The following is a 15459-nucleotide window of genomic DNA, read 5'->3' as shown; positions in this document are numbered from 1 at the left end:
CCCCTCACTCATGTTCCTCCCAAAAATCCCCTTCCTTTCGACTCCGTTCTTCTCCGTGCGTCCAAGAAGTTACCGACCGGTTCTGGACTCCACCCGTTATTTGCCAAAACCACCCCGACCCCTCCCCTCTCAGACACCCCCCACCGTACTTCCCTCCCTCAGCATCATCTTGCCCCCCCAACCCCCATATAAAGAACACTCCCAATTTCACTTATTCCCAGATCACCAGGAAACCTTTCTCCCTTCCCTTGCACTTTATCCCCCCTGGCTACCCTACCAGTATAACTCTGGTTTAAGAGTAAGCAGGCAGAATGATCCACAGGAAACACATCCATGCAAAATTTATAAAACTTCAAATAGTAAGACGAATTCCACCGCAGTTCCATTCCTACTTAATAATATTCCCATAATATGTTCGCTGTCCTTCTTTTCTCTCAAGCCCAGTCCAGTCCCGTCTTTAAATAATGCCTCAAAACAACACCCTTACCCACAGCACCCTTCTCATAAACTTCAACCCCAAATAACTCCATCCCGAATTGAAAAAAAATCCCAATACCCAAATCGGTTTAAATTCCCAACTTTCATACTTACCAATGCTGAGAGCCTGAATTTTGACAAAATTACCGAACTCGAGGGTATCTCTGAAATTCATAAAATTAATGTTATTGCTGTGACAGAGGTTCAGTCCCAGAACCCAGATTTCCTAAAAATTAGCAATTATATTCAGTTTATAAAACTTCGCCCTCCCGACCACCCTCTCGGGAAAAAAGGGGGTGGTATATTATTTTTTGTCCGAGATAACCTCCAACCTAAACTCATCCTCACCCCCAACTTATCAGATTATGATGAAATTCTATGGCTGAGCCTTCGACCGAAAGTACTTCCCCGCCCTTTCAATTTAATTGTAACCGCCGTCTTTTATCATTCCCCTAACCAATGTATTGACCAGAAACGCAAATTTATCCAACAATTTCTTATAAGTGCTGACTTTGTGTTATCAAAGTATCCGAACGCTGGTATTTGCTTACTTGGTGATGCGAATGACCTGAGGATAGACTCTATCTGCACCTCTCTTAATATTAAACAACTGGTTAAAATATCTACAACAAAAGGTAACAGCTCTCTGGATGTTATTTGTTCAAATATGAGTAAGTTTTATAACTCCCCGCAAGCACTGCCACCACTAGGAAGCAGTTACCACTATTGTCTTCTTTTTTCTCCCTCCTCAGCCATTGAACATTCCTTTACTACCTCCATTGGGGTTTGCCGTCCCCTCAGTGACGCAGCACTTTTTTCTTTTGGATCATGGCTGACCAGTGAAAGTTGGTCAGACCTTTATAATTCCAATAACCTTGATGACAAAATTATTATTTTTTACCAAAAACTAATTGATTCCTACTTATTATGTTTCCCGGAAAAAAAAATCAGAAAGTGCTCCAGTGATAAACCTTACATAAATAATCACATAAAAACATTAATTCGTACGAAAATAAGCTTATTGAAGAGGGGTAATTTAGCTGAAGCAAATAAGTTAAGAAAGGAATTAAAAAGTCAAATTAGAAAAGCTGCCCGAGCCTATTATAAAAATAAGATTAAAGACTTGTGCCATGATAAACCAAAGAACTGGTACTCTGAAATTAAAAAAATTACCGGCAAGAGTCAAGAACAACTAAATTTTAATTTAAATGAACCTCCAAAGACCACAGCTAATAACCTCAATAAGTTTTTGGCTTCAATTGTCCAGAGTCTCCCGCCACTATCTTACGAATTTCCAGATATTACTGTTCCTTTTTCACTCCCACATATTTCTCCACTTGATGTTGTAAAAAAAAATTGAAAAATTAAAACGATCAAGCATTTACCCTTTAGATGTTCCTCGTCCTCTGATTAAATCTTTCAGTGATGACCTCTTAAAACCCCTATCCATCCAGTTGAATGGAATTACCGAATCTTGACAGGTCCCTCAATATTGGAAACAAGGCTTTATTACCCCAATTAAAAAGAAAAATGGGACGCCTGGTTTTGATGGCATTTGTCCCGTTACCCTTACCTCGATTTTTTTCGAAATTGTATGAAAGTTTTGTCGCAGACTGGCTTAAGATGAGAGTTCTCCCCCTCATTGATCTTAGACAGTTTGGTAATCTCAAATCCACGTCAACCTCTCATTACCTGATCCATCTTGTTGATACCATGGGTAAATTACTTGAAAAACCAAACACTTGGCTTAATCTAATTTCTATTGATCTTCAAAAAGCCTTTGATTTGATTAACCACAATTTACTCATGCATAAACTTATAAATGAATTCCACATTGAAACTTTCCTTGTTAAGCTCATTGCCTCTTTTCTTTCTAATAGATCTCAAGCAGTTAAATATCTAAATTGTTTCTCAGATCATCTCCCCATATTTAATGGCATTCCTCAGGGGACTATTCTAGGCCCTCTCCTTTTTCACTTATGATTAATAGCGTTTCAACCCTTTATGACAATAGATGGAAATTTGTCGATGACTTGAAAGTTTTAGAGATATGTCATAAAAATATCTTTAGCAACCCAATGGGCATACTCCAAGATATTGCCTGTGAGGCCTCTTCCCTTGACATGACTGTTAACCCTTCTAAATCCGCAATAGTTTCAGTAAGTTCCCTTAAATCCCCTCCCCTTTTTCTTGCTCCTATACCTCCTGAAACTTCTGTCACATCTCTTAAACTCCTTGGTGTTACAATTTCTTCCAATTTGAAATGGGATGCCCATATAAATAATATCCTACGACAAGCAAATTCCTCGCTTTCCCTCCTTAAACTTTTAAATAAATTCAGTTGCCCCGAATCACATTTACTACAAGTATACATTTCTTTTGTGCGTCCCATATTATAGTACGCTTGTCCTGTGTGGCACCCTGGACTCTCTAATGAAGCAACACGAAAAATTGAAAATGTCCAAAAGAGAGCTCTAAAAATTATTTTTAAAGAGGGCAAGATACCTTATTTGTATTTGTTAAATATTTCAAAACTAGAGACCCTCGAGAGAGGAAGAAATAATTTGTGCCTCCGTTTTGCAAAAAATGCCATAACAAACCCTTGGACGGCAAGTATTTTCCCCAAACGTCACTCCCCATCCAGATTACGCCCACCTCGAGCTGTTTCTGAGCCTATCCCTGTTTTGTCCCCCAGTCGCTGCGTTACTTCGAGATAGTAAAAAAGCTTTCTTCCCTTTATTACAGTAAAATTTAATAAAATGCTCCAATAGTTTATTTTTTTTTAATTTCTTATCTTTATCTTATCTTTATCTATAAATGACACAATTAATAGTTTCTATTTTATACCTAACCAATTTATTGTGTTTCCAGTGTAGCAAGTGTTTCATAAATTTTTATTTTAATTTCATGTTCGAACTTATTTTTTACTTCATATTTTTATCTTTTACCTGACCTCAGAATTTTGATCTTTTTATTTGACTTGATTTGTGTGTTATTGTCTGTTATTTGACTCAGAATGCGAATTCGGCCTTCAAAGGCTAGTGATAGTTCATTTTTGGAATAAATCTTATCTTATCTTATCCCCCCACAGCCCTCAGGGCAAGGGTTGTAAGTTATGCCCTGGTGGCATATAAGGTTTTTATTGAAAGCGTTGTCGTAGAAACTTCAAAAGGGCTCATTCAATTAGAAATTGAAAGGGCTTAGTGTCTCTTTTTAATAGTTGAAAGTGATTGGAGAGTGACTAACGCCCCTCTCACGCCCACCATTTCCCCAAACACATCCAATCACAATATTGAGATATCCACTTTGTTCAACGTAGTTGAAAGTTCTGGAAAAAAGGTCTTGTAGGATGATAACCCCCTCAGAGCCCTTAGTGCAAGGGTTGTTAGTTATGCCCTGGGGGCATATAAGGTTTATATAGAAAGTTGTTGTAGAAATTTCGAAGAGGGCTCATTTGATTGGAAATTGAAATTGCCCTTTTTAATAGTATTTAAAGATAACGAACCCCCTAGAGCCCCCAGGGCAAAAGTTGTAAGTTATGCCCTGGGGGCATATAAGGTTTTTATAGACAGAGTTGTCGTAAAACTTCAAAAGCGGCTCATTCAATTGGAAATTGAGAGGGCTAGTGCCATTTTTAATAATCGAAAGTGATTTGAGGGTAACTAACCCCCCTCTCACGCCCACTATTCCTCCTAACACATCCAATCAAAATTTTCAGATAGCCATTTTGTTCAACGTAGTAGAAAGTTCTGGAAATTAGGTCTTAGAGGATGACAACCACCCTAACAGCCTTTAGGGTAAGGGTTGTAATTTATGCCCTGGGGGCATATAATGTGTTTATAGAAAGCGTTGTCGTTTCAAAAAGTTCTCGTTCGATTGGAATTCGGAAGGCCTAGTGCCCTTTTTAATAGTCGAAAGTGATTGGAAGGCTTGACATTTTTATTGTAAAGATCGATGTTGGTATAATGTATTATTTTTGTTGTTGTTGTTTAGACCAGGGCACTTCGTATCGAAGAAGTTGTCGTGGGAACTTCGAAAAGGGGTCATTCGATTGAAAATAGAAAGGGCTGATGCCCTTTTTAATTGTCGAAAGTGATTGGAGGGCAACTAATTCCCCTCCCACGCACACCCTCCCATTTCCCCATTATGTTTAAAAACTAAATGTTGCCTAACATTAAATCAAAATGCACTGTGTTAATGCTAATTCCCAATAAGGCATCTCAACAGTATCCCAAGAACGACTGAGGGTATTATGTTCAAACTTTCGGGGCTACTTCTGCTCTTAAAATTTAACCAAATCAAATATCGTAAGTGCATCCAAGGTATCAAAGAATGTAAATAGATTTTTTTGCGAATGGTATCAAGTTTTCTATTTCAGGTCAACTAGAGGAGATATGAAACTAAATTAAACACTACTGTTTGTCTCCAGATTTTTAAAAGGGTGTATGTTGTTAAAAATTGCTGAAGATTTTTCTCCAGCACACAAATAGCAGGCCAAAATATAAAGTCTTAAAAAAACCGAAAAGATTTAAAGTATTATTTTCTTTTTCCCTGAAAAGACTATGTGAATATAAAACGAACAGAAATTAATTAAAAAAACTTTTTCCACAAAATAAGTTTTTCAAAGAAAAGTAAAGAGCTACAAAACGAACAGAAAGTACAATAAATAACTGAGTCAAACTCAAAACGAGCAGAAATTAACATAAGTTGGGCTCAAAACCCCTATGCCTTCCCAAGGCCAGAACAAAATTTGCTCTTTACTGAAAAAAAATACAAATGAATGTGCATTGTCATTTTAATATACACATACTGATATTTAGTAATCAAAATGATAATATTATTTGATTTATTAAAGTTATAAAAGTAGAAACATTTATATTTTTTCTGTAAAGTGCAAATTATGTTCTGGCCTTGGGAAGGCGTAGGGGGTTTGAGCCATACTCATGTTAATTTCTGCTTGTTTTGAGTTTGATTCGGTTATTTATTGTAATTTCTGTTGTTTTTGAGTTTCGTTTATTTATCAATACTAATTTGTGCTATTTCCACGCTTGGTAGATTATTTGATTATATTTTTGCTCATTTTTTGTTTAATGGAGTTCTTTACTTTTCTTTGAAAAACATAGTTTGTGGAAAAATTTTTTTTAATTAATAATAGAAAAAAGTACATTGTTATCTGTTGATGTTGACTGAATGTTGTCAATGTTGAACTTTTATTACTTTCTTTCTAAGGGTAGACTATTTGACAAAATCTTCCACAGGATGTAGAAATAGTATATATGAGAGCCGTTTGCTTGTTTTTTTTGTTCCTCTGATCCTAATAGTAAACGGTCCTTTTTTGGCCTCTGCAGGATTTCAGTGAAAGTTGTATTGCATCAGACCGCTTTTTATTTTCTTGCAAGACTTACTTCTGGTTCATAAGACATATTATGACTTGAAAACTAGCAATGATTGTAGAACATATTCAATGAAATATCTATTGCAAACATTTACTTCTCCATGAAAATAATACTTAGGTTATTAGTTTAAAAAGCTAAAATAACGAAAATAAGTTGAATTAGATGAAATATGCAGAACTAGTCTCCAATTTGTATCTCAAAGCTTTGCTTTTCAGAAATTTTTTATATTCACGGGACAAGTTCGTGAAGATTTTTGTTTGTTACCATCCTAAAGGAAATCAAAATGACACAACGTGCCAATAGCTGGAGTTCTGAAACAAGCTCAACGTACTTCAAGGACTTACAAGTAAGAAAATCACTTTGTTGAACTTTCAGTTTATCTTACATTAATTTTTAAATATTTTTCCACAAAAGAAGTTTTTCAAAGAAAGTAAATTGCTACATTAAACTAAATTTAAGCATAAATAAACTGAAATGAGTCTTCGAGCATAAAACTACCATAAATTACCAACAATAAATAAATCAAACCCAAAACAAACAGAAATTACAATAAATAGCCGAGTCAAACTCGAAACAAGCAAAACCTAAGAGGAGCCACCCCTGGCTTCTAAAGACCAGAACATAATTGACACTTTACTGAAAGCAATCCCTGTTTTGAGCTACGAGTTTTTATTTCTGATAAGATTCAAAAATAAGGAAAAAGATCACAATCATAACCAAAGATTAATAATAATAATAAAAAAAAAAATAGTAGGCCTATGGACTGACAGTTATTCATTCCTGAAAGTCTTAATAATTTTAGATTTATTGAAGTAAAAAAAAAGAAGAGTCGAATCTCTTGGCTCTATGTAAATCACTCGTAAGTTTAAAGCTGATCAGCGGAAAAAAAATGAATGTTTATGTTACAAATCGATAGGAGAATAATTTCCTTTCAAGTGTTTGTCTTGGAAATGATAAACCAGGGGTATCACCATACCCTTAGTTTACCTAGCTTCTGCCCCTGAAAGTTTTAAGTCTATCCTAGAAAAAAATTTCGCCCGTTTTCGGGCGTCTCTTGTCCGTACAATTTGTTTTCAAATATTATTTTTTCTCTCTAGTGAGGTCCCCTTGTCTTTGTCTAGATCCCTTCTTACTTTAAAGTAAATAGGAGTAAACACAATAAAACAGCATAATCCACAGAATCAAAATCTATGGTATATGAAAATTGATATACTTATCAAAGTATATAAAAAAACTGAAAATTAACAAAACTGTCAAGTTAAATTCCAAGTAATCATTGACAAAGTTCGAATTAAACAAAGTTGCATGCTCAGTAGAGATTACATCACACAAGACCAATTGAATAGAGTTAAAAACTTTTTTTTTCTTTTTTTTTAAATAACTTCTTTAATGGCAACATAAAAATTATGCAAAGAATCTGGATATAACAAGAAGTAAAGTTGGCCGACAATTTCAATCATTTATATTAGTCTTGTCACCACCTATATATAATGGTATAATTTCTGCTTTTTTATAGACAATAAGAAAAACGCCCTCCATAAGGGAAAATGTAGTAAAATATACTAAATGACCGAAAATAATGAAATAAAATGGCTTCATAATTTTATCTGTCAAAAAATTAGATCCAGCCGCTATGTTTTTCGTATTCCTGATAATGTCACCTAGTTTGATCAATATTTTTTGACTTGAAATAAACTAATGTATGGCTCAGTTCAGGGAAGAAATCTTTATTCCATTGATTTTATTGAATCCATAGTCATCCATGGTTAGACAGGCTCTGAATATCTCGTTACTTTTTATATTCTTCAGTTTTTACAAATACTTCTATCAGGATATCAAACAGTTCGTGGTAACGAACTGTAAGTAAGGAGCGACCCGGCTCAATGGCAACCGAAACTCTAGAAAACGGTATTTTGATACAAATAGATACATCAAAAGAATCAGATTTTAATGCTGATTTCAAATAGCGTATATAAGTTTCATCAAGTTTAATCCCATCAAAAGTTACGCGCCTGAGAAAATTTGGCTGATTTTCAAAAAAAGGGGAAAGACCCCCTAACAGTTATAGAACCTTAATGAAAATCACACCATCATATTCCGCGTATCAGAGAACCCTACTGTAGAGGTTTCAAGCTCCTATCTACAAAAATGTGGAATTTTACATTTTTTGCCAGAAGAAAGATCACGGGGGCGTGTTTATTTATTTTTATTTTTTTCCCCAGGGGTGATCGTATCAACCCAGTGGTCCTGGAATATCGTGGGAGGGCTCATTGGAATGGAAATTAAAAGTTCTAGTGCCCTTTTTAAGTGACCAAAAAAATGGAGGGCAACTAGCCCCCCTCCCACGCTCATCTTTTTCCCAAAGTCACCTGATCAAAATTTTGAGATAGCCATTTTGTTCAGCATGTTCGAAAATATTAAGTAAGTCTTTTAGGATGACCTAATCCTCCGAAGTTCCTGGGGGGAGGACTGAAAGTTATGAACTTTACCCAATGTTAACATATAGTATTGGTTATTGGGAAGTATACAGACGTTTTCAGGGGAGATTTTTCCTGGTAGTGGGGTGGGGGGGGGGGTGGGGGGTTAAGTGGGAGGATCTTTCCACGAAGGAAGTTTTTATGGGGGAAGGGACATTGCTATGAAGGGGACGCCGGAATTCCCAGCATTATTTAAAAAAAGATCAGAAATTAAATATAAAAAAAACAAGTTTTTCAACTGCAACAGCAGCAACATCAAAACTTTAAACGAACAGAAAATATTACATATATGATTGGGTTCACCCCCTAGTCAATACCTCGCTCTTTAAGCCAAAGATTTTTTAGTACTTTCATAAGAGATATTTATTCTAATTAACTGCCTTTGTGATTAAGCGGTCATTTTTAAAGAATTGGAATAAAATTCAAACTTTCGCTTAAAGAGCAAGGTATTGACTAGGGGGCGAACCCCCTAATGTACGTATTACAAATATATGAATATAGTTACGTAAGTTAATTCGTAAGTTACGTATATTTATTACTAATAAAAGCGTTCGTAAATAAAACTAAACAAGTTTCGAGAAAGCCATTTAACTAAATAAAAGTAAATTAATATAAATATTTTGTCTTAATTATTCATGTACGGTGAGCCAAGATCAAAACCTGCATTTATTCAAAAACGTTCAAAAATTAATAAAAAAAACAAGTTTTTTTAACTGAAAGTAAGGAGCGACATTAAAACTTAAAACGAACAGAAATTATTCCGTATATGAAAGGGACTGTCCCCTCCTCAACGCCTCGCTCTTTACGCTAAAGTTCGACTTTCTCACAACTTTATTTTTTAAAACAATGAAAAACTTCAGCGTAAAGAGCGAGGCGTTGAGGAGGGGACAGCCCCTTTGATATTCAGAATAATTTCTGTTTGTTTTAAGTTTTAATGTCGCTCCTTACTTTCAGTTAAAAAAAACTTGTTTTTTTTATTTATAATACCATCAAACTCCTGATTCGGGGATGCATCTTTCGTCGGAAAATCTTTCGTCTGAAAGATTTCCTGGCTTAAATTTGTGAATCAAACTACTATTGTTTAATTTTTGTTTTACACTGCCTTAGTCGGCCCTCATTTCTTAGTTAGATCGGAACTGATTTCGTCAAACCCAACTAGTCTGAAACGTCGTTAAAAATCATTTTGGGACATTGCTGTAAATATTCACAAATTAGTCATAAATGATAGAAGTACTGGAATCGGAAAATTTGATAGGGACTTTCACAACCGGCGTAAAACTCGTAAAATTAGCTTATTATCTGAAAGTTATGTTCGCCGAGAATTCTAACGTGGTATTGCTAGACCTAAGTTGAAATCTTGTGAAATACATTTTGTCGTAAATTCAGGTTTATTATGAAGTTGATATTGCAGACACGAAAAAATATTCCAAATTATCAGATGGTGGCCTTTACCACTATGATAAGCACCTTAAACTTTAATATAGAATTTCATCAGCCATTTAGAATTCATAAACCATTTCATGATGAATAGAAATATCCATTCTTACCAGTACAATATCAGACTTCACTTAAAAACGAAATCCTCCATGTTGAGAGATTTCTTGATTTTTAGGAACAATCTATAGGCCTACCCAGTAATGTTCAAAAGTTCAGAATTATAATCTTTCAGCCATTTTTTATTCAGGGCCTTTCACTTGAAACTTTAGGGATTTCATCTGAATCGACTTTTCCGTTCCTCATAACTCGTAATGTAGATGTATTTTCGAAAAATTTTTATAGTTGGCAATATATTTTGTTAAAACAATTAGACATACCAGCCATCTGATATGCACTTTGTTTTTTACTTTAAATTTAAGGTTGATTCTTTTCTAGGCTACCGTTTTGGCTCTTGGATCCACTGGTGAATATCTTCTTCTTGGAGGGTAATGTTTTTGTATATGTATCTAAAAAATATGTTTCGTGCTTGAATATTAGAGAGAATCTTGGAACAGAATATTGGAATCAGATTTGATCTTATTGAATCTATTAAGAAAACTAACAATTCAGTACATTCATTTTTCTATTTTGATAAAAACTGTTTGTTTTGCTGGAATTTTCTAACCAGTTATTTGGGCAGATTCCATAGACTTGAATAATTTATACTCAGTATCATGGGAGGATTTAAAAGAGATTTTGAAGGTGGGTTTTTCAGCTAAGGATTGGGTGTCTGTCTCCTAGAAAAATAGAAAATATATTGGGAATTTTCGAAGAGGGGGTACAAATTTCGGCCCTATGTGGACGAGCCTGATTGAAAGGTTTTTTTTTTTTTTTTTTTTTTTTTTTTTTTTTTTTTTTTAATATGCAACACGGAACTGTGGATTTTGAAAGATATTACTTTTGGCTGTGTGAAATTTGATGAGGGGCTGCTGGTGCTTGAAACTAGGAAGGATTTTTATGATGTTATTCGATGGCTGAGAAGATTCCTCATATTAAAAATGGAACGTATGGAAAATTCCGAGGTAGAATAGGCTAAGTTTTATGTAACGAATGATTTTAATAAGATGTTTATTTAATTATTGGCTGTTCATATGGTTTTTATTGCACTAAATAAAGCAGTTTTTTTCGAATTAAGGTAACGAACGACGTAAAAACAAATCAAATAAAAATGTTCTGCATATATGGGGGATCTCACTTCCTTATCCCCCCCCCCCCCCCCCTCTTTACGATAAAGGCTTATAGTGTTTTACTGAAAGCATTTATGAGTGCAAGAAATGTGGTTAATGGTAAAATTTATGTTGTTTTATTTACCAATTGGCTTTTAAAACATTTGATCTTGAACTTTATTGTTTAAAACAATTAGGCATGAAGAAGGTCTTCCACTCTTAAGGTAGGGTGAAAAATATTCTTAATCCCACTTCAATTGCCTTATCTCCAAGCTTTCTTAAGGCGCTGGGTACTCGACTCTCTTTGTCGATAACTTCTTTCCCTTTTGCAATCCATTTTTTTTTTTCACTTCTATAATATGTTTAGTGATAGCCTCCTTACACCCTTGCTACCTCCGTCCTCTATCAAATAGGGACTGTCTTGTTTCAGTTGTTGCCGGGTAGGATAGTAATCTATCTTTCACCATCCTACTCAGCTCCCAGCTTTCACAACTTGCTAAGATTGGGCAAGAAGAGCATCATCCCCATCATGCTTCTATAATCAAATCACCCAAAACCACCATACTATCATAGTCATTTATTAATTAGTATAAACAAATATCACCCCATCACGTTTAAGCGTAAAAATTTAGAGAGGGGGGGGGGCAAGGAAGGGAATTCCCCTTCATAATGGTGTATTTCTGATAGTTGTAAGTGTTAATATTGCTCTATACTTTTATTTGTTTTTTTTCCATTTCATGTTCTTTTATATCGTAATGCCATATGTTTTTGTTCATAACGCCTTTGTTCTTAATGCCATGCCCAGGGTTTTCCAAATATAAGGAGGGTTACCACCTCCTCAAACTCTACTCCTTAAACCAAAGTTTAATTTTGTAGAAGAATGCCTCGAGAAAAGAGTTCATTTTGTGTATTTGATTTTTGAAATGGTAAGGATTTAATTGTTTGTAATATATACCGATCTCCTACTGGCTGCATTCCTCTATTTCTGCTCATCCTTAATGAATTTTTGGAAATAACGCTTAATTACGGGAGTCACTTAATTATCATTTAGCATAGATTTCATGCATTTGAGGTCTTCAACATTATTTTCGTTTTCTCTCGTCTTTACTGTCTGTATGTACTTTGCCATTTTCATACATCTTAACTCGTATAACAGAGAGCACGGTTTCTTCGCTTGACTTTGATTCCAAATTATGTCTTAGGAAGCGATATTTTTGATCTTTTCTCTGTTTATTCTTGTTTTTAAAAATATGAGTATGAAGAGGAATCAATTCAATTAAATTTTTTAAATACTAAAATAATTGCATAATTACACTTAGGCGCTAGAGGTCCCATGAAGCACAGCTTGTGGAGGATCTCGTATTAATCACAAAATCCACACAAAAAAAAATCAGGGAAGGAAAAAAAAATACAACAGTACCTCGAAATTATAACCACAATACGAGAAAAATCAACAAAAAAGAAAAGAACAAAAAAAAAAACAAACAACCGCTACACAATAACCTTAGACTTAATTTTCTCCAAACTGAAATTTCCTATATTTTAATTAAAATTAAAACCATTAATAATAATATTGAAAAAGGTGCTCTAATCTGATCCAACATAATAAGAGAAGAAAAAAAACTTTAAGACTTAGAGAATATTTTTCTGCAAAGGGAAGAAGAGTTTTTAATAAGAGAAAGTTCACTGGGAATAGAGTTTCAAAGATCAGTTGCTCTATAAATTGGTGACCTCTGAGCCGCTGAGGATTAAGCACGGGCTTAATCTTACGTCCTTTAGATTTGGTGAGGCTGAATTAACTCTTCTTAGGTCAAGGGTAGCAGAAAATTCATGGAGTAACTTAAAGAAGGATTCCCATTTTTGTCATGTATTTCATACTTTTTGTGAGTATATTAAAGAGGCTATTATTAATATATGCTCTGATTTGCCTCCTACCCATTGGTCTAAATGGATATTTCCTCTTAATCCATGGATGACTGCTTCTCTTCTTGGAAATTGGAGGAGACAAAATAATCCCTGGAGGTTATATAAGTCTGATAGCTCTTCAATCAGTCTTTTCCATCATCAGCGATTCAAAGTTAATACGAATATTTACAATTATGTTTGTCAAAAGGTTAAATTCTCAGTAATATTTAAAACGTTTTTCAGATTCTGGTAAAATATTTGGAAAACTTGGTAGGCAATAAATTCTGTCCTTACGCCATCAGTTCCGCCTAGGACCTTATCCAGGATTGTTTTTCGGGGGGGGGGTAAAAGAATTTTTCAGGGGGACTTTAAAAAACGGATCAAAATTTGTTTCTATTCATTTTTAATACTTTTTTTTTTAATTCGGACGAACATTTTGGTACAAACACCCTACAACCCCCCCCCCCTCCCCACTACATACGGCCTTGGTTCCGCCTCTTCCAGTCCCTTCAAGTCTGGCTGCTGATTAAAAACTCATCAAAGGTGAGATACATGTTAAGCATTTACTTCATATTTTGAAAATATTGGTAAAATGAGCTTTGTTGTTGAATAAACATAGCACTCAAAAAATTAACTTTTTACAAAGGTAGACAGAGAGATGGAACTCGATACGTCTCTTTTATTACAGAAAAAAAATAAACAAGAAAAAATGTATACTTCTCAAAAAAGAAAGAAGAAGAAGAAAAAAAAAACTAACTAGAGATTGGGATGGGAATCACTTATTTATTTATTTATTATTACAGTAGCCCGCTACTATATGGGGTAGGAATTGTCATTACATTCTTTTCCAATGTGAGCAACAACGGTGACTCACTTTTTGATTTAGATAACTTATATTTATTCGCAGTGAAAGGAGGTTTATGTCTTATACTTAATCCTAGTCTCTCATTCTTAAGAAACGAGAAGATAAATTTGTTCCTGGCCCTTGACTAATTGAAATCTTGAATTTTGGTCAAAAGTTTTGTTCCATTTAAAAATGATCTTTATGTTGAATATTCAAAGATTGCTTCTGCTTCTTCTGTCTTCCATCGCGGTTCGATTTCAGGTAATACCTTGGGTCGCCTTCTGTTAAGTCAATGTCCTTAGAATTTATATCTGGTATAGAAATCAGTCGAATTGCTATGATGTTGAAGAATTCCTTGTCATCTGGCATTGGTAATGTTCTTATTAAAGCATTGTTTCTTAAAGTGTGTGCCACCTAATTATGCACTAGCAACTAGCAAAAGATAACTAAATTGTTTAAATAACTATTTTGTTCAATAATTAATTAATAAAAAACCTAATGTTTTTGTTCTGGGTGCCATGGTAACATTCAAGGAAAATGAAGGAGCCGCGAATTTTAAAAGTTTTAGAAACACTATAGTAAAATAATAAAGTTAATAACTCCTTCTAATTTTTCCCCTTAACTGAACTTACTAACCGTTCATTGTATGTATTTTTTCTCATTAGACATTGTCTAATGAGAAAAAAAATAATATGTCTAATAGAAAACATTACACAACTTTCTCCGCATCATGCTACTAACCTTCAAAATGAAAATTACTCGTATAAAATGTTTTCAAAAAAAAGTTCTATTCTATAAAAAGAAGAAAAAAAAACCTAAATTAAGTGGTCAGAGATTTTTTTTTTTTTCCGCCTGTACAAACTCAAATTTAGAAGCTGTAAGTTAAGACAATGGCCGTTTAGAGCTGCTACTATTTTAAGCTAGTACAAAGAAAAAATAACTAAAACAGCCTTAAGGAACATACATATACAAGATAACTATAAAACAAGGCAATATAGAAAATCAAGAGATGGGCAGGAAGAGAAAATAAACTAAACAAAGTAACTGCTTTCTGGAAACATTACAGAACTCAAAAGCAAAAAAATAACCGGTGCCTTCTCTCAATGATATTATCTTCTGAATGTAATGGATGTATGTAGTTCTTAATTTCCCCGAGAGTGGCTCTTGAATTATCATTTATAGTCCAGTTTCAAGTTATGTTAATTCAGCTAACATTAGTTTATTACTACTACTATTACTACTAACAACTCACCGCAGCACCAAGCCGCCTGAAGCCAACACAGCTACGCACGCTCCTCCTTCATTCGAATCTATTCAAAACCTCCCTTTTTGGAGACTATAAAACTTGTTAATATTTTTTTAATTCCTTTCGTAATTCTGAAACCAAACCGTTGTTAGAACTACTAAAGTGTTGCCATCTTTCAAGTCGACGATATCTTGCTGTACTTGGTATTAGTGGTTCTCCGCAAGTTTTGAAGAAAGTTTCTCGTCAGAGTAAATACGAATTGACAGCTGCTGAATGGAATCCGCATCTTAGTCACAGCCATCTTAGTGCTATTGCTGTAAGTAATCAATATTTTTAAAGTGCTAGTCATGTTTTTCTGATTTTCGGAGTAGCGGGCTGCAAATCGTTGGGTCTGGACCAAATAAAGTGTCAGAGATCCTTTATGCTTGGTGAAGTGAAAACATCTGATTCCTGCCACGAGCTGTTAAGTAAT

The 15459-nt window shown here is 34.4% G+C and overlaps 1 protein-coding gene across 7 annotated transcripts in view; it reads left to right on the top strand.

Moving 5' to 3' along the window:
* Wdr59 (WD repeat domain 59) overlaps positions 1-15459 on the top strand; it is a 162613-nt gene that overhangs the window by 17662 nt on the left and 129492 nt on the right. For all 7 annotated transcript variants that reach the window (XM_089100170.1, XM_089100169.1, XM_089100168.1 and 4 more), the window contains 3 exons: positions 6089-6219; positions 10223-10272; positions 15168-15303. In XM_089100170.1, the coding sequence (XP_088956296.1) occupies positions 6157-6219; positions 10223-10272; positions 15168-15303 (249 nt within the window). In that variant the 5' untranslated portion in view covers positions 6089-6156. The remainder of the gene's footprint in view (positions 1-6088; positions 6220-10222; positions 10273-15167; positions 15304-15459) is intronic.

Source organism: Artemia sp. Qi Xiang Cuo, chromosome 14, assembly GCF_049724085.1.
Source record: "Artemia sp. Qi Xiang Cuo chromosome 14, ASM4972408v1, whole genome shotgun sequence".
Lineage (NCBI taxonomy): Eukaryota > Metazoa > Arthropoda > Branchiopoda > Anostraca > Artemiidae > Artemia > Artemia sp. Qi Xiang Cuo.
The sequence above is the reverse complement of the archived record's forward strand: the minus strand, read 5'-3'. Positions and strand labels throughout refer to the sequence as shown.